Raw genomic sequence first — 20,059 nt, forward strand, 5'->3', positions numbered from 1 at the left:
CACTTTATGGAGCTTGACCCCATTTCTTAAAGTTGAAATAAAGAGCAGGGCTGAAATCAGCCTTTGGCTGTGACCCTTAAATTTCTTGGTATGACTGTTCATGAAAGCTGAGTATGTCTGACAAGTGACCTTGGGTAATTTTATAAAAATCAATCAACCATCATTATTATAACTTCCCCTCTTAAAAAAATAAATGAACACAACTTTGCATGTAATCACTTCTTTCCATTAAACATGTCTTTCTTTTCTTTTAAAGGGAAGTAAAAGAGACTTTTAGCAGTTGGCTAATGTTTGCAAAAAAACAAAACAAAACAAAAAAACACATCAAAATCTGCTTTTGCCTAGCCCTACAATTAGCCATTCTCTATAAATAACCACAAAATAATTTGTTCGGGATTTTTTTAAGAGAAACAAACATACAGCTTTAGCTATTTTCCTCCGTCATAAAAAAATTTAGGTAACTATTTTACCATACAATAATACTTTTCAAAAAAGTTGTTATACCCACTATTCTCAATTATTTCCTTCCACTTTCTTTTGAATCCTCCCCTACATTCTTTGCCTGACCACTGCACCAATACTGCTCCTGTCAGGTCACAAATGGCAACCACATGGCAGAATCCAAGGCTCAATGCCCAGCCCTCACCTTCCCCAAGTTGTCAGCAGCTTTTGACACACCTGGTCCCTACTTTCTTGAGACTCCTTTTCCTCACTTCCCCAGCAATGTGCCCTTTTGTTTTTCCTCCTAGCCCCAGGCCATCCCTTCCCAGGACCCTCTGCTAATCCCTCATCATCATCCTAACATCTGACACTTGAGCATCCTAAGTCTCAGTCTTCTGACTACTTTTGTTATCAGTCTGTGTACACTGCCTTGGTTGGCTCAGCTTGTCTCATGATTTTAAACACCCTCATGTGTTGGTAACTCCCAAATGTGGACCTGCAGGCCTGACCTCTGCCCTCAACTCAAAATTCATATACCCAACCGCCTACTCCACACATCTACTTGGATGTTTCATAGGTTTCTCAACTGAGCACATCCCCAAAAGCAAACTCTTCATCTTGCCCCACATTTCCTCCCTTAATCTTTCCCATTTCCATTAACAGCAATTCCATCCTTCCAGTTGCTCAGCCTGCAAACCAAAGAGTCAACTTTCACCCTCTCTCTTTCTCATGCCACAATCAACTTCTTTCAGGAAATTGTATGCATTCTACCTTCAAAATATCCCCATGATCTAACCACTTATTACCACTTCCACATTTAATTCTGGAATCTAAGGCATCCTCATCTCACCCCTGGATTACTGCACAATGTCTTAACTCAGGTCCCTGGTTCTGCCTTTGCCCCCAACCCAGGGTCTATTCTCACAACAGCAGCCTGTGTGATTTCTTTTTCAAATGTCACCTCTCTGCTCAAGCTTTTCCAGTGGCTCCAATCATACCTAGAGTAAAAGCCTACCAGACCCTACAGGAGTTGCTCCTGTCTGACCCAATTCCTCACTTGTTCTTCCCTTGCTCCTAGTGCTTCTGCCACGTGACCTTCTTGCTCCCTCTGCATGCAAATCCCCCCACCCACCACTGAACGCTTATACTTACATGGCTGCATTCTCCCCCATCGCACCAAGAAGATCTCAGAAATGATATAATTTTCTCACTTATTTTGCTTATTGACTTTTTCTCTTATAGAAGTACAATCCATAAGAGTAGGAATTTCTATTTTGTTTGCTGCTGTAGCTGCTGTATCTAAAACAGTGCCTGGCACGTGGGGAACATGGTATTTGCTGAATGAGTAAGAGCTGAAGCTTTGGAAGTAAATGAGGTCCCCCAAGAAGGACATGTAGAGTGAGAACAGAGCAGCAATGAGGGGGGAAAAAACTGCAAAACACCAGTATGTAAAGACTAGACTAAATTAGAGGAAATAACAAGATTCCTGAAATTGCTCAGTTGTCAGCAGCTTTTGACACACTTGGTCCCTACTTTCTTGAGACTCCTTTTCCTCACTTCCCCAGCAATGTGCCCTCTTGTTTTTCCTCCTAGACCCAGGCCATCCCTTCCCAGGACCCTCTGCTAATCTGCTAATCTGCTTTTGGGGATGTGCTCAGTTGAGAAATTTTGCTCCTGAAAGTGGAGCAAAAAATTAAGAGATGAATCAGAAGTTTGTGGAGACCTGGACTCCAGGAAGAGATTTAAGAACTGTGAAAGTTATAGTTGATGTGTCAAGCCCTTAGGGTCATATTTAGCAGGATCTTGGGAGGAAGGGAGAAGAATTGGACTGCACTGGGCTAGGACACAAATATAAGGTGAGTAACTCCATTGTTAAGCAGTGGGAAGGGCAGGGATGGATGGAGGCTAGGCCCAGCAGGTTGTCTGAAGACTCCAATTAATTTGGTCAATCTCTATCACCAACCTAGATAATTCATTTACCCAAAGATTGAACTATCGAAATTTTGAGGTGTAAATTATCCAATTTACTTATCTATAATTGATTAGTCTCCACCCAGCTTCTTCTATCAATCCTAAATAATTTCTAGAAATATTAGCATGTGCATCATTGCTTTTGAGTCACTAAATGGTCAAACAGATAGTTAGCGAATGCCTGTGGAATTCCCCTCCACTGGAGAATTGTAGACAATCATTCATCATGATGGGAGGTACTAGTCTGCCACAATAAGAAGGGCTGACTGGATGATGAGTATATTGTTATATTTAGTATATTTAGTATATTGTTGCACCTTACCACAATCAATCAGTTGTAGATTGTAGACTAATCTATAATTGTAGACTAATCAATTGTAGATAAGTAAATTGGATAATTTACACCTCAAAATTTCGATAGTTCAATCTTTGGGTAAATGAATTATCTAGGTTGGTGATAGAGATTGACCAAATTAATTGGAGTCTTCAGACAACCTGCTGGGCCTTGCCTCCATCCATCCCTGCCCTTCCCACTGCCTAACAATGGAGTTACTCACCTTATATTTGTGTCCTAGCCCAGTGCAGTCCAATTCTTCTCCCTTCCTCCCAAGATCCTGCTAAATATGACCCTAAGGGCTTGAAACTATAACTTTCACAGCTCTTAAATCTCTTCCTGGCTGGTGTGGAGGCAGGGACCAGGACGAGGTGAGGGAGAGGAGAGAGGAGCAGCATTTAGGGTGGGCAGTGGCAGCCTGAAGCCTGCCTTGTGATGGGGATGCACACAGCATCCTTTGTTGGCAAGATCCGGCTTTGACTTGTGCATGATCCACTGGAGCAGAGCCTGGGAAGCCTTCGAGGTGGGCTTGTCCCTGGCCAGAGAGGCGGAAAATCAATTTGGCTGGCAAATGAGAACCCCCAAGAGCTCAGTCCATGCTCCATAATCCTATACACTAGCAGCTCAGGAAATAGATGTCTGAGCCCTCACATATTCATGGGGGATGTGAGGCATAAATCAGGCTTTAAGGATTGGGGCCAACGGGAATGGACTCTCTGACTGGCTACTAATTAATCAAGCACAGAACACCTAAACTTAGCAACCTGGGACCAAGCCATGCACACACAGGCACAGGCTGCCACCACCGCTTTTTCCCTTTTTTTTTCATTTCAATTAAAATAGATATCAGATGAAATTTTCCCCTTTAGCTGGTGCTGCTTATGCATCCCCCCTGTTCTTCCTTTAATTAAAAAACATGCTTATTGCAATACTTGCCAGAATCACTTTAACGGTATTTTAATTGTAATGTCTCTGCCTGATTAAAAAAGAAAATATGAACTAGAAGGTATTTGGAAAAATGTTCTCAGGATGCAGGAAAAGAATCATACACCTCCCTGGAACGGATGCCACATACTAATTCCTTAATTAGCCTTGTGCTGCAGTCAAATGGGCAATGTTCAGAGGGAAAAAAAAAACATATTTGAAATAAAATCACTGAGTCGCAAACAATAGCAGTTGGGAGAAATAGTTTTCATCACCTCAGATTTCCCTGGCAGGATAGGGAACCACATCCAGCTGAAACTACTATGCTCAGGATAAACTATTCAATATGGCCAGCCAGGTTTCCACTCTTCTTTGCAAAGGGGTACATAGCCTTTTTTTTTTTTTTTGTATGCTGTATGATAGAGTCACATTTCATTCTTTTTCTATGTGAACATCCCGTTATTGCAGCACCATTTGTTGGAGTCTTCATTTTCTTTGCTTGTTTGTTTTTTGTTTGCTTGTTTCGAGAAGTGTATGGGCTGGGACTTGAACCTGGTCTTCCACATGGCAGGTGAGAATTCTATCACTGAACTATCCATGCACCCCCACATAGCCTTTGGAAAAAAAGAATAGCTGGGCTAGATGACTTGACTTCCATTTCTAACAATTCATGGCTCCCTTTATCATTTTAGGCTGGTGGTTCTCAAACTTGAGCCTGCAACACAATCAGGCTGGAGGATTTATGACACAGATTGCTGGGCCCCACAGAGTGGCTCTGGTTATAGGGGGGTGGATGGCAAGAATTTGCATTGCTAGCAAATTCTGAGGTGATGCTGCTGCTGCTGACCAGGGGCCACACTTGAAGAAACACTGCTAGAGATAAATTAAGAGTTTGTTCTATGAGCCCATAGTCCTGTGATCTTTGTCTTGTGATCTAAAACAGGTTGAGAATGCCTGGAATTATAGATTAATTCATTTATTCATTCAATCAACATTTACTAATGACAACATTACTAATGCTAGATGCTGAAAGAAAGATGTGAAAAACAGTCTCTGCTTTAAGAAGATCACAGTAAAGCCTAATTATTCCAGGTGAATGGAAATACTCTGGATTCAGAGAATTGGCCCCACTTTCCAGATAAACTGAAAGAAGAGAAGATAAAGGTTATGGACTCAGACTCTTATTTTTTCAATAAAAAATAAATAAAACTCATCAAGCTAACTTTGTAAATGACTTAACTCTATACTAATTACTAGGTATAAGCATATTCATGGAACACAAACTCTATAGAAATATTTAAAGAAACTAAGTCACTTGGACATAAACACATGCCTTTGTCATTATACCTACTGTTATCAATTACTACTTAACTAAACCTCAATTTCCTTTCTACCTCCAGAAAACCATTACTTCCTTTTACCAACAATGCTTCCAGGCATTTAAATGCTCTAGGCCCTCAGCTGTTCCTTGGATTTCTAAAAAGTCACATATGTCTTCAGAAAGAAAGTAATTTCTAAGCAGAAACAGAAAAGGTGCACACACACACACACACACACACACAAACCTTCTTTTCCTCAAGGTCTGTACCGGGCAGGTAAAAATTTCCCTAGCTACCAGGTTACTCATCCATTCAAATAATCTTCCTCTTCCTCTTTATCAAAGCTCAATTATCCTCGATCCAATCACATTTTTGATCAGCCCTTCTCTTTGATACATTTTTTTCTGAGCAATATGTTTTTCTCAAAAGGTCCCAAATATAATTTTTTCCTGAATATGTATAAACATGATTTGGCCATCACGTAATAGTTTAAAGATGAAAGGTGATAATTGTTTCTTCATAGAATTCATTTATTAAAAAATGAGAGTCCCTTTACCTGATCCCCAATAATAATAATGAAATAATACTCCATTACACTTCAAATAATAATGAAGCGCTGTCTCCAGTATACATTAATCTGCACAAGAATTCCAGATACACAAGTATCCCAGATTTCTAGCTACACTCCCAGTTCTGGATTAACAAGAACTGGACATCATGCATCAGCATATGAGATGAAGAGGGCAGGAAAGGCCAAACCCTAAAAGATCCCATAAGCCAAGTTCAGGAGTATAGGCTGGATCTCAGTGGCTAATGGAAAGCCAATGAAGGGCTTTAAGTAGGAAAGTTCGAAGCAGTTATCTTTCATTACCGAAAATGTTATAACTTCTGTGCTAGGAAGACATTGGCCCCTTTCAGCAGCATTTTTCATGTTACAATATCCAACTTGTCAAGACATAAAACTGTAAATTGTTTAATATCTATCTATCTGTCTGTCTGCCCATCTATTGAAAGCATGTCCTTTCTCACAGCAGTGGCTTATCTTTCATTTAAGGTTAATCAAGTGTGCCTGGGACTGTTCTCTGGCGGTAAATAACGTAAGTCATTGTCTGGTTGGGACAAATAAGGGGTTTCAGAGCCAAGTGTCCCCCACATTAAAAAAGCCCTTGTCTCTGATCTCCTGATACACAAAATAAATGAAATTGGTCCTTGTCTGGACAACTCCACTAACATCAGTGGGTACCAGGAAGGACTCTGTTTATAGAAATTCTTTAAGTCTTGCTCTGCTTCTTCAGGTCAGAAGCTTATTCATTAATTCATTCATTTAACAACTATTTGGGTGTCTATTATGTGCCTGGAGATATAATGGTGCTGGCAATATAAAGGTGAGCAAAGACGGACGTGACTCCCTCCTTCTTAAGCTTGTAGCCTAGGCTACAGCTTCCCTAAAGGTAGAGGAGAGATGGGAAAAAACCACAACACCCTAAAATTTATATTTGTAAATAATTTATATAAAAATAATTCATGTTATTTGGCAATTAATTCTAACAATGATCCACTTAACTTTATATATAGGCAAAGCCTCCTCTCGCAAAATATGTGAGTGACACCACACTGTCATCAAAAAGAGCCTGACATATAAGGAAGCACAAAGTAGAAGAAACTTAAGGGTAGATTTAAAAAAATACAGGTTAATTCTTTCGGATGCTGCCTTCTTCATCAAACTTTCCCTTTAGATTACTGCACAGACCAGACCACTTATAGAGAGCCACGTGTGCAAATACATGAAGAAGGTTACTAAGTCCTTTACAATATTGACTTCCCATGGTTGCAGATACAAACAATATCAACATGTAGTAGAATTTATTATATGAGACACTTCCCTCTTGCAAAAGGAACATAATCATCTCCATTTCTATCCTGTACCTTGATTTGAAGGCCAGAGCCTTACTCAAAGCCACTGGAGAGGTTGTGGCTGCCTCAGATTTGAATTCAGGCTCTGGATTTGCTGCCCTGAGTTTCAGGATCCAAGCTCGATGTATTGCCTATGCATAATCATCTCATCCCAGACCTTGAAAGGGTAGCTGTGTGTCAACTGAGAGAGAAGGCAATTCAATTAATTTCGTTTTACAGCCAACTTGCAAATAAAGTAGTTTAAATTTACCAATGTGCAACAAATTTCACCAGCTAAAACCTTCTCATGTTTACCAAGACATTCTATATTTATGAGAGCAAGAAATATTTATGCAGAATATTTCATTTTTATCAAATTTCCAATCCATCTTCCTTTGGATTTCCTTTAAATACAAGCGTTCATCTGTGAAGCCTGGAAACCATAGGCCCAGTGATTTAAAGAGCCCTGATGCACCAATAAACCACAAGTGACATCCCAGGGTCATCTGTTTCATTGCACTCCCAGTTCATTGCATTGCAAAGGTTTATCTGAATCAAGGACCCATTGATTCTGAGGCTAGTTCAGAGCTAACTAGAAGAAATCAAGTGTATAATCCTTGGGATCAAAAGACTATACTGGGTACTTAATACCTTACTCTGAAATCCTAAACACTTACCAGAGACAGAGAAATTCTATAATGAACCTGATGGTTGATAAAGAGATGTTCCATTCCAATAAGCCAAAAATATATGTCTTTATGCTGTAGAAATCCCAAATATAACAGGCTCAAAAAAACCTGAGTGTACTCAAAACTGTATTATAAAAAATAAAGTTTGGAGAAAATAAGACCACATTCCAAACTGCACCAGAAAAAAAAAATGCTTCCATGAAGTCAAAATAACAAGGAGAATGGAGGTGACCAGATGGATAGATACTGATAATTCCACCTCTCTATCCCTTCCTCTCTTACGATAGAAAGAAGTACATGTCAATATGCAATCTGAAGATAACTGAGGAAAAAGCCATCCAGGGTCTTTATTACAAGCTAATTCTTTCAGCAATCCAGTTTGCTTTGTATACAGAAGCAGCCATTATCTGTAAATAAAATTATCTTAAGCCTGATATTCAACCATCACTTCTGTTACCCCAGTAGTACAAAAGAAACAACGATGAATTTTGAGTGTTTACCCTGACCCAGGCTCTGTGCTAAGGGTTTTAAAAATATTCTGTCATTTAATAGACAAAACATCCATAAGAGGTGAGCAAATATACTGTGGAGTTAGCACACAATAACAAGCAAGACATGTTACCTGGCATTGTCTTTGCTGCTATCATCACAGTCAGGCATTACCATAATGAGGAGAAAACTTAGGCTTATGGAAGGTAAGCAACTTGCCCAAGGTCACAGAGCTGGTAAGTAGTGGAGCCCCAATTCAGACTCAGTTCTTTCTGGCTCAACATCTGCCAAGCATTTAACTGCTATAGTATACACCACTAGACCAAGAAATAGAAAATCACATTAAAGGAAACCAGTGCACTATTAAGCAGCAATAGAGACTGGAAACAAATTTTTGCTCAAGCATTTTAGAGAGGTGGCATTGTGATCAGTAAGAAACTGCAAAATGTGTTTCTTTGGAAAGCCCAATACCAAAGGGAGAGGCATTTCTTGAGTTCCTCTCGCCTAACTAACCCTTTGTTATCATAATCTCTGGGCCACTAAAGCACATCAGGCTGCTCGACTGGCTGATCAGAGAGAGATGTAGTGATTCATTCAGGAAATAGAAACGCTTCCCCAACTACAGCCCACAAGCCCAAGGTCTTTGCCTGGGATGCCTAAAGACTCTGACAAGAGGGTAACGTTCCTCCTTTGTTATTGTGGCTCATCATAATTACTTGGAATAAAAATAATAAATTTTAATTCAGCAATGCCTGTGGCCATTGGACATCTTAACATAAAAGAACGAAAAATATAATTAACTAAATCCAGGCAATATGCCTATTTTCTTCCCAGCTCATTAGTATTAATTGATTGGGTTAATTCTCTTTTGTGTTTAACAGTATCCCTAAAAAATGATAAAATGTGGCAGGGAGGAAGGGAGGGAGGAATTTGAAATGGTAAGTAGATGAAAGTTCTGGATCTTACATTAATTAAGGTGAAATAATAATAAATATAGCTGATGCTCTTAGGGCCACAAACTAATTTGCATTATTCAATAAAGTTCAGGAATCATCAGTACATACAGGATCATAAAAATATGGCACAAACGTTGTCTGGTGCTATTTCCCAATTACCTCAAAGACATTTACAAACCTCCTTTCCACCATGTAAGCTGTACTTATAAGAGAGAAATGTCAATTCTATTTTACTAGTAAGGCACAGCAAGCCTAAGAATCTAGAGGGCCCTAATGTAGAAGTGCTAGTTTACCTGCTATAAGAGCCTGATATATATTGGGATGCTGATTTCCATGAATGGAAAAATGTTATAGAGGATGCAATATCTTCATAAAGTGGTTTCAAATGTAGTTCTTAGGTTATCTAGTTTCATTTATAGTTAGGCTTAATCATTTTTGAAGTGTATACATACTTCATGTAGACCGTATTATTTGTGCTACTGTGAAAATGGCAAGGAGTTACATCCACAATAATATCTTATATTTTGTTGATTAAAATGTTCTGCAAAAAGTATCCCTTGCTTTGAAACTTTTCATGCTTATCTGAGCCTAAATGAAATGAGAGAAATGGAGACAATTCCACTCAGCTTTTTGTCTGATCCCGTGAGTGGATATGGAAAAGATAAACTGTGACACAGGCGCTCAGACAGTGAATTGCTATTGACGATGATGATGATGATGACTTAATCCTATACTTGAATCGCTCTTTATTATCCTTCAGTTGCTTTTACATTACAAGAGAAGACATTAGAGGTTTAGGGCTATGTTCTATCAACCAAATATTTGAGAGGTAGTCTTCACCAGTGCAGACATTTTTAAAATGCCTTTTAGAAACAGGAAAGTAACTTCCCAATGGATTTTATATTCCTAAAACTCATAATAATAAATATGTATGTGTATTTATATATATTTATATGAATATATATATATATATTTGTGTGTACATACATATACTGATGTGTATATACATATAAATGTACATATGTGAGTGTGTGTGTACGTGTCTGTGAGAACTGAGGGCAGTGGAGGAGTGAGAAAGATGATACTTGAGAGAATAAGGGCTTGAACTATATGCTTCTTAAGTTTCATCCAGGACATGAACTCTGAATCATATCACTGTCCATTCAGTCAATAATCAAGACAAATTTTTTGAATTTTCATTATTTGTCAGGGCACTGTCTTAGACCCTGAAGAGACGGTAGTAAATAAATTGGTGAAGTTCTTTGCCTTTTGGAGCTTATCCTAGTAGAGGAGACAGACCATAAGCAAATAAACAAGTAAATGTATAATGTGGTAAGTGGTGAAAATGCCACGAAGGAAAACAGAGAAGAATAAAGGGTTAGAGTGGGGAGTGATTGCAATCTTAGAAAAGATGGCCAGCATGGCCTCTCTGGTAAGGTGACATTTTCTTAGAGAGCTAAATGAAATGAGTGAGTCAGTCATGTGGCTATCTGGAAGATGAATATTCTAATAAAAAGACATCATGTGCAAAGGCCCTGAGGCAGGCACGTGTGTACCTCTATATTCATGGAAGAGCTAGAGCTGAGTGAATGAGGAAGAGGGAGGCAGAAGATGGAGTCAGGCAAAGGGATTGGAAATTCAATCATGGGGAGGATTTTGGTTTTCATTCCATGGGATGAGAAGCCATGGTGGGGAGGAGAACATTGAAACATATTTATACAGGATGTGGACAATAAACTGTTGAGGAGTTATTTTAGTATAACACAACATAAAAGGGTCATAAACACCTGGAGGCTTGTTTTATAGTCAAAAATAGTCACTGTGTAGTCACAAAAAATAACTGCAGAGGTAGATATCCCGTGCTGGTATGGGAACTCCAAAGTCATCACGGTCCTAGGTTTGTTTTATTTTTTTCTGCTTCCCTGTTCCTTAGGAGTCATCCCACAGTCCAAGATGGCAACTGAAAATACAAATACCACATTTGCATTCCTGCGAGCCACAAAGAGGAAGAAGGAAAGACAGATAAGGAGATGACTCCTACAGGTCAACTCTACGTTAAGAAATTTTCCAGACGTTCCCCACCATGCTTCCCCTTACGTCTTAGCTTCAAGGCCATGCCAAGCTACAAAGAAGGTCAGAAAATATTGCATTTTAGTGAGTACACTGCTGCCTCCAAATGAAATTGAGGTTCTGTTTTTTAGGAAGATAGTAGGGGAGTCAATTAAGAGCCCATTTGAAATGGTGTAAGCCAAAAATTAAGGTGGTTAAGACTAGGTTGGTATTAATGGAGGTGTTGAGATAAGAGACACATGCTGAAGATTGTTCTAGCTTGTTAGTTGCCAGAATGCAATATGCCAGAAACGGAATGGCTTTTAAAAAGGGGAATTTAATAAATTGCTAGTTTACAGTTCTAAGGCCAAGAAAATGCCCCAATTAAAACAAGTCTATAGAAATATCCAATCTAAGGCATCCAGGGAAAGATACCTCGGTTCAAGAAGGCTGATGAAGTTCAGGGTTTCTCTCTCAAATGGAAGGACACATGGTGAACATGGCATCATCTGCTAGCTTCCTGTTTCATGAAGCTCCCTGGGAGGCATTTCCTTTCTTCATCTCCAAAGGTTGCTGGCTGGTGGATTCTGCTTCTTGTGGCTAAATTGTTCTGCTCTGCTCTCTGAATCTCTTGCTTCCTCCAAAATGTTTACTCTTTTATAGGATTCCAGTAAACTAATCAAGACCACCCAAATGGGTGGAGACATGCCTCTACCTAATCCAGTTTAACAACCACTCTGGATCACTCAAGATCACATCATGATCACATCAAGATGTGACTCCCTAAATCACATTTCCAGGGAGATGACCTAATTACTTTCAAACATACAGTACTGAATAAGGATTAGGAGGAAAGACTGCCTTTACAAAATGGGATTAGGAATAAAACATGGCTTTTCTAGGGTACATACATCCTTTCAAACCGGCGCAAAGATCCAGCCAGCAGTATTCGCTGATGGTTTGCTCATGGGGTATGAGAAAAAGAATGAAGTCCTGGATATCTCTGAGATTTTTGACCTGAGCTGCTGGACACAGGCAGCTCCATTGACTGGAATGTGGAAGCTCCTCAAACTTTGATTTAGTGTGTATATTGACATCTGTGTGATTAAAACTCTTCTCAGACATGAATGATATGCTCTTTGCCTCGTTTCCACTATCCAACTCGAATCTCACATCCTCAGCACCCTTACTCATGTGTACACTTGGCCTTATTGTCTGTATCACATACTTTAAAACAAGAAATTTTACTGCCCTGTATTTGTTTTCTAATTATTTTCCTTTAGTAATATTGCATACATTACTGCCATTAAAGAATTATACCTCATTTTTTCTTACACTTCATACATGGAATTTCTAGGCCACTTAATAAGCACTGACAAATCATCTGTTGAACCAAATTTGATCTGTGTCCTTTCCCTGCTCTCATTCTTTCTAGAAATTATGACCCATACCTCTGATAAAAATCTGAGTTTCACTCTAGGTAACCTTGCTCCCTGGCAATAACTCTGGTAGTCTATTTGTATAAAAACTGGTGTCTACCACTTATTATCAAATTCCTACCTACTAGAGAGTACAAGGGTGTTTCAGTGGTAGAATTCCTGCTTGCCATGCAGGAAAACACAGATTCGATTCCCAGCCCAAGCACTTCACCCCCCCCCAAAAAAAAACAACAAACATGCAAACAAACAAACAAAAATTCAACAAATGGTGCTGCAATAACAGGGTTCTCACATGACAATAAATGAAATGTGACCCCTGCCATATAACATACAAAAAAAGAAAGAAAATTTCCTACTGATTCCCTTCCCGAGAGAAGGAGGGAACCTTTCAGATAATTCACTCTCCCCCTCCACAGGATGAAGAGTTGCCCTTCCAAAACCACGCCTTCATTCTCAATACCATGCGAGTTAAATATTTTTTTAAAACTGGAATATTAAAAAAAAACACTATTGGTAGGTAACAGGTTGGATTAAAGCATTTGGGTGGGTCAGATCTTGAATTCTATGAAAGTAGTCAAACGTATATTACACATACGTCCCTGCCACTCTCCTGCCCTTTGCTCTCCCTGTTATCTCTCCCTTCCATCTTCAGGTCTGACCCCGTCAACACCACTCCTTGACTGGCCATTTACCTGGAGCTAATAGTACAACCCAAGACTCAGCTGGGTAACTTTTAGCCGGGAAAATTCTCCCAAATGGTTATATGCGTACACAGCTTAGAACCACTGAATCACACCCTATCCTCCAGCAGAACTTGACTCCTATTGGTAGCTTCCTGATTTAAGTCCTGTAAAGGGTATCTTTTCTCTAAATGGAAGCTTTAAGTCTAATTTTCCTTTGACAATGCTCTCCTTAGAGAGTCAATACCTGTCAATAAGGCACACTAACCATAGTCATAGTCTAAACACATGCACACGCACACACACACCAAAGACAAGGGAAGAGCCCAAAATGACCAACCTTTTATCCACTAATGGGCACTAATTAACTGATTTGACTGAAAACTTCTCCTCGCTATTTAGAGTACAAAAGCAGTTTCTAGAATGTAGAAAAATAAAATGCCTGATCAGAAAAAATCTGATGTAGTCCATAAGAGATGGGTATCAAAACTGCATCATTTTATGCTCTTCAAAACTTCTATTTTCTTTTCCCCTCATGTAGTCATGCTCTTACTGTAATAAGAACAAATACTTTTGCATGTATTAAATATATTTAGGGTAAGGAATAGCGTTTTAGTGCAGCTTTGTAAATAACCATAACTAATCACATTTCCTAAGCACTTTTCATTCGTCAATGAGCAAATCCACTTTGATAACCATTCCTTATTATCAGCGACTGAAGTAGAAAATGATTTTCATTCTCATTTAACAGATAAGGAAACAAATGCACAAAGAGGTGAAATGACTGACGGAGTCACCTGGTGATGTGGTGGAAGAATGGAAATTTGAATTCTCAGTCTCTTTCAACTTCCTAGACCCTAGAGCTATGTGGCCGATTACACAATAAGAAACCCTATTTATATGACTTTCCATGGGACCAAGAAGCCAAAACCACAACAGGGTAAAAGCAGGAAGACATTGCTTTCTTGGCAGAGAATTTCAAAGGCAGCAGCATTAACCAGTTTCAGGGCATTTTGCTATATTGTGGGGGCTGCCCTGGAGAAGCACGACTACAAAGTGCTTAAATAAAGAAGCATATTCTTTGAGAACACTGTTAACCTTCTTGTTTTGAAAAATTAAAATAACCTAGCTCTGGGCTTATAGGAGTCAAAAGAGAGTGCTCTCACTTTGAACTTTCTGACCACGTCTCCTTCCTTTTCATAGTAAGGTCCTAATTTGGTCTGTGAATTAATTGTCAACCAAGTTCTAGAACTCATCCGAAAAGTTTTCCCCAGCCAGCCCCTTAAGAGGGACAGAATTACGTAAAGTAATGCCACCAATCTTCAAACTCCACAAACCTTTAATGTGCAGGAAGTTGAGAATGCTGGTATTGGTGTCAAGCAGTAGCAATTGGCCGCTCTCCACCGTGACATTGTCGCCATCTTGTGGCACTCTTTCAGGCAACCAGCTGTGAGGCCTCGACCATCTCCTGCAGAACTGAAAGGAAATATTGCCCTGGAAAACAGAGAGTTGTTCTGTTTTGTTGTTGTTGTTTTGCTTTAGTTTTTATTTTTTAAAGCAGGATCGCATGGGTAATCAATCAAAACAGAAACTTCTTACAGGAAAAAAATTAATTTGAATGTACTTTCAAATGTCTCAATAAAACCAGTCACCTCTCTCTTCCTCATACAACAGACCCAAATGGAAAAATACAGAAGGGAAAAAGTTATATTTAAAGCATAGAACTGTGACTGGCCCCTGGAACTCTCTAACATGCTAAGAATATTTTCTTACCTTTTTTTTTTTCCATCAGGGCCCTCTTCTACCCAGCAGATAGAGTCGATTCTATTTTTTATTTTTACAGACATGTATTGAGTCTTGGACAAAAAGTCATAAATAGCCCGGAATAGGGGGAATTAAAATGTTCTGCCTGATGGGTGGCATTTTGCTTTATGTAATTGGTATCATTTTTCACTGGCTCTACTACCAGTGTTCCTGTTTTATAGGAACATTCCTCTTTCCAAGCACTCAGATACATCCTCCCTCTACCTTTTTTTGTATTATTGCTCCCTTTCTCTCTGTGCTCGGTACAGCAAAGCTGAACAAAACCCCTGCCTAGGAGAAATGCTGCCTGACTTCAGATGACAACAAATAGCCTGGTACCTTCCAGTGAAGGACAGGGAGCAAGACTGGAAGAGTAGCCCAGGGTAGCCAGCACCCACTTCCCCGCCTGGGCTTCAGTTTCCCTCTCGGAACTTTTGACTTTCCTTTGAATTTATGATCACACTGAAGTCATATGTTTTTCAAAATGCGGATGTAAAATCACAGAGAACAGAATTCAGTGCATGCAAGAGACCAGGAATATGTTTAACTGCCTTGTGCAGTTATAGTACCATAATCACAAATATAAAGAAATGAGAATGGAGAGGCGATTCCCTTAAGATTATGCTTACAACATATGGATGCCTCTTCTATACAGTTCTTCTTTCTACCTTGATTTCAATCAAATGTGAAGCCTCAGTTCCTATAAAATAACTACCTCGAAGGTCCCCTCATAGGGTGTTAGAGGTAGATGGAAGAAGATCATTAAGAAGCATTCCTGTAATAGCAATAACGACACCTATATAGAGACTGGTGTCCTGGAGTATTTCTGAGAGAGAAAATGGAAAACTGTACTTCCAGAAGAACCGGTAGGCTTTCCAGGGGAGCGCACCAACCCAGGTCAATAGTCCCAGTTCTATGTTCAACCCAATCACAAACAAGGGTTTGGGATAAGGAATATCACTTTCATTTTCTATATCTACAAAGGAAAAGGAAAGTGATGGAAAGGCCACTCATAGTGACTACCAGTCTCAGCAACTCAGAGAGGAGAATGGGTCATATGCAAGCACCACGAGCCATGCAAACCAGGTTCCCATCGTCACGGTCCACAAACTCAACAAGGAGAATTTTAACTCTAGCTGATTTTACACGGATGCTGGATATAAAGAAGTAAAATTACAAAAACAAAAAAAAGTGCTTCTTATATCACTATGCGATAGACATCCTTATCTCTTAAGTAACTCTTAAGAATAAAAAAGAAAAGGAGATGAAAAGGAGGAAGCTGGAGTAGAATCAAATCATAAGAGGGTGGAAAGGCAGAAAAGGATGAAGAAGATAAAGTCAAATACAGAGAAGGGTAAAAGAACACTAGCAAGTCAGAACTGGAAAGGACTCAAGAAAAATCCTGTCCCTTTATTTTAAAGATGACATGTGAGACAATGTTTCTCAACTTAGCACTGTTTAAAGTGAAGATTCCTCAGCACCATCACAAACTTAAGAAATCAAAAGCTCAGGAGGTGGGGCCTGAAGAAATATAATATTAATATTCCATTCAAATGACACCTACGCATCAATGTGTCTGGACCAACCCATGCAATAGTGCTACTGGTGGGCAAGAGACAACCAAAAAAGGAACCAGGAAGTTTCCTCCAAACCAACACCTAAAGCTCAGGGTCTCAAGGAAAACTGGTAAGATGGGTGGAGTGGTGTGTGAATCAGTATAGGAAATTTGAAGAATTCAGCAGCACCTTCTCTTTCTGAGACATTAATCTGATGGTCAGGTCCAGAGCCCAGCCACAGACCTACAAAGAACAACAGGGCTCATGACCCTCACAGTGAAAAGTTCTGGAACAAGTAGACACTGATTATGTATTTAAGGGGTTGAAAGGAAGACCATTCTATAGCGCCTTTCAGTAAATAATGAGAGAACATTTTACAAATCTTATAATTATTATTAATACCTATTATTTAATTCTACAGGAACTTTAAGGACTTTTTCTCTTCTCTGAAGCATCTATGTTTTTCCATATATTACAACATTTTACCTAGCTTCTCAACTTTCAAAAATTGTTACGCTCAGGCCCAACCCAGGGGGTAGGATGGCCAAATATTCTCATCTCCTCCTCCCAGTTGAAGAAGCAAAGGCTTAGCATTTAAATGACATGTCAAAGACCACCGTCATGGAAACAGACTGGACTCAGGCAAAGCGCAGTCTCACTTCAGGTCTTTCCACAAACTGTGTGAACCCCTGTGATGCTTTTCCCATATACAGGTCTCTGCTGAAATGCCACCTCCTTTCCTGTCCCCTTATCTAAAATAGCACCTCTAATCATTTCCTCTCCCATAACACAGCTTCATTTTTCTTCACAGTCCTTATCACCACCTGGTTTTAGATCATATAATTCCTTATCTGTTTGCTTATTGTCTATTGAACTCACTGAAGTATAAGTTCAATGAAGCAGGGACTTTGTTTTAGTCACACCCTTAAAGTGTCTGACATACAATAAGTTCTGAATTAATAATGATTGAATCTATTTAGAAAGTGAATCTTCTGCCTGCTAATCCCATGTATGCGTATACAGATACTACCTATATGTCTCTTCCTGAGACATCAGGTGGGCAAATAGAAGATAAGGTATAAAATACTTTGAACTGCTACATCCCTTAGGTCTCAGGATCTACTGGGTTTGGTCCACTTGCTTTCACATTCCTTTTTGTGTTTCCAAGTTCTATATGATGAGTACATCTAAATTAGCACCTGAGATTCAGATTCATTCTCCTTATGAAACCTTTCACTGATCATTTTTTCACTTTAAGATTCTCTATTCTAAGTGGTAAAACACAAATCACTGTAATAATTAAGCATTCGACTTCAAATGATCTAAGTTTCTCTGTGCCTAAACTTCTCCTTGGCGTTAAAAAGGGTATCCTGATATGCAGAAACTTTTTACTGATGATTCATAGTCTAACATAAACAAAAATTAAGTACGGAGGGCCTAAAAAATTAATGCATTGTCAACTAGCTAACCTGGGGAAGTGAAAGAGCAACTTACCTCCATGATTGCAAGTTGCCAATAAATCCCTTTTTACAAGCTTGCAACCAGAAGAATTTTTGGCTCTTTCACATCTTCACAGCTGACACTGCTGGTTGTATCATTTCCTAATGTAGAATTCCCAGGGCAAAGCATCTTGAAATGGTGGGAATGGCTTACCTTCTGTTATCTTTATCCATCTAGCCCTATAACTTTGATCTAATTAAAAAGGATGTTAATGGCATTGATAAAAGTTTTCCTGTCACTATATTTGAGACCACCTATATTAATAGCAACATGATTTTCAGGTGAACTTTATGCTTTGAATCACCAACACAGTTTATTAATCAATGTAGGTTTCACTTCCAAGTTTTATAAGCTCTTTTTACCATAGATCCCAAGGGTCTCAGCCTTTAGCTTTAGTTTCTTCTTTGAGATAAGCAAATCACTCACTCCCATTCTGCAGATGAAGAAAATCATGTCCTCTTTGGCATGGGCAGTGGGGAAGGGGAGTGGGAACCATGGATTAGAGATATAAGAATTATCTGGAACAGACCCTTTACCTCAGTACATATAACCCCAAATCAACCAAATAGAAACAAGTAAAAACTTCCCTGCCTCAGCTAGGAAGCTTATGCAATTTGTTTTCTTCTTGCAGCATGTCAGCACTTCTCTGAACTTCAGGGAATGTGCAGCGTCTGCAAATCTTACATGTCACCTTAAATGTACTTGCAACACCACTAGACTTATTTTGAAAGAATTCATTGATCAGCAAGTTGGAACACCAGGAAAAGCAAAGACCTGCTTGTGAGCATATACGGTGAGCTTGGTGGCAGGATGTGAAGCGAAAGGTGGGTTTGGGGATCTCTCTAGTCACTGTGCCTTATGGATGACAAAGGCGCAGAGAAACTTTTGACAGTTCACCAGAGTTGCTTCTTTCTCAGCATGTGAGTCCTGGAAATAGGAAAAGGCAGGTCCCTATAACGACCATCCTCCATACCCTTTACCCTGCTTTATTTTCTCCAAAGTATTAATTACCACCTGATGGGCTGTATATCTTTTATAGTTGTTCAAACCCCACTAAAATTTAAGCTTCATGAGAGCTTCATGATTTTCTGATATATCCCCAGTACTACAACAATGCCTGGCAGGTAGTAAGAACCCCCCCCCCAAACTTCTGAATGAATGAATATATTCAGCTGTTGTTTGGGCTTGTAATCACTCTGCCATATTTTTTCCACTATGTTATTATTATTATTATTATTATTTTTTGACATGGGCAGGCTCCAGGAGTCAAACCCAGGTCTCCATCATGGCAAGCAAGAACTCTGTCATTGAGCCACTGTTGCCTGCCGTGTACCATATTATTTTTAGTAGCCAAAATAATGTGATATGAAGCTATCATAAAATAATGTGATTGTGAATTTTCCCAATTTATTTCTCCAGTGTCCCTTTATATACACGTACTTTTAATTTTCATGAAACCAAATTTATTTAACTTTTATCTCATGATGTCCTCCATTGTTTTATGCATAGGACATCCCTCCTTCATTCTAATATAAATATCACTTAAATTTTCTTTATGATTTGTATGGTTTTATAGTTTCATATTACTCCTCAATTCATTTAGTATTTATGTTGGCAGAAAGTTTTCCATTTTTCCTTGTTTTCCTCTTTGCTTTTACTTGTTTCCCAAATAGTTAACTGGTTGTCTTAGCATCATTTATCAAATAATATTTGCTCTCTTGGCAAATTCCTCTGGCTATTTTAATAATTGTATCATAATGTTGGGTGATATTAACGTGTTAGCCAGTTAAAATCCCAAACCTTTTCTCTATCAGCTAATGTAAAGGCATCTCTTCTAGACAAATATGGCCTCATCCTTGTTCTCAAAGTGCTTATATTATAACTGAGGAAAAGACAAATCATGAGATAAAGGGTGATTAATTCAATAATTAAAGGCATCAACAAGGAACTATGGTAGTTCAAAGGATTAGATGCCTGAGTTTGATGGAGATTGATAACAGGTGAACATGGGTGCAA

General features: G+C 39.0%; 1 protein-coding gene across 1 annotated transcript in view; it reads right to left on the reverse strand.

The window, feature by feature from the left end:
- Nucleotides 1-20,059, reverse strand: part of PKHD1 (PKHD1 ciliary IPT domain containing fibrocystin/polyductin) — a 499,663-nt gene that overhangs the window by 342,057 nt on the left and 137,547 nt on the right. Inside the window, 1 exon segment of the mRNA XM_077162050.1 lies at nucleotides 14,522-14,678. Coding sequence (XP_077018165.1) covers nucleotides 14,522-14,678 — 157 coding nt within the window.

This window comes from Tamandua tetradactyla, chromosome 5 (genome assembly GCF_023851605.1).
Source record: "Tamandua tetradactyla isolate mTamTet1 chromosome 5, mTamTet1.pri, whole genome shotgun sequence".
NCBI classification, from domain to species: Eukaryota; Metazoa; Chordata; class Mammalia; order Pilosa; family Myrmecophagidae; genus Tamandua; species Tamandua tetradactyla.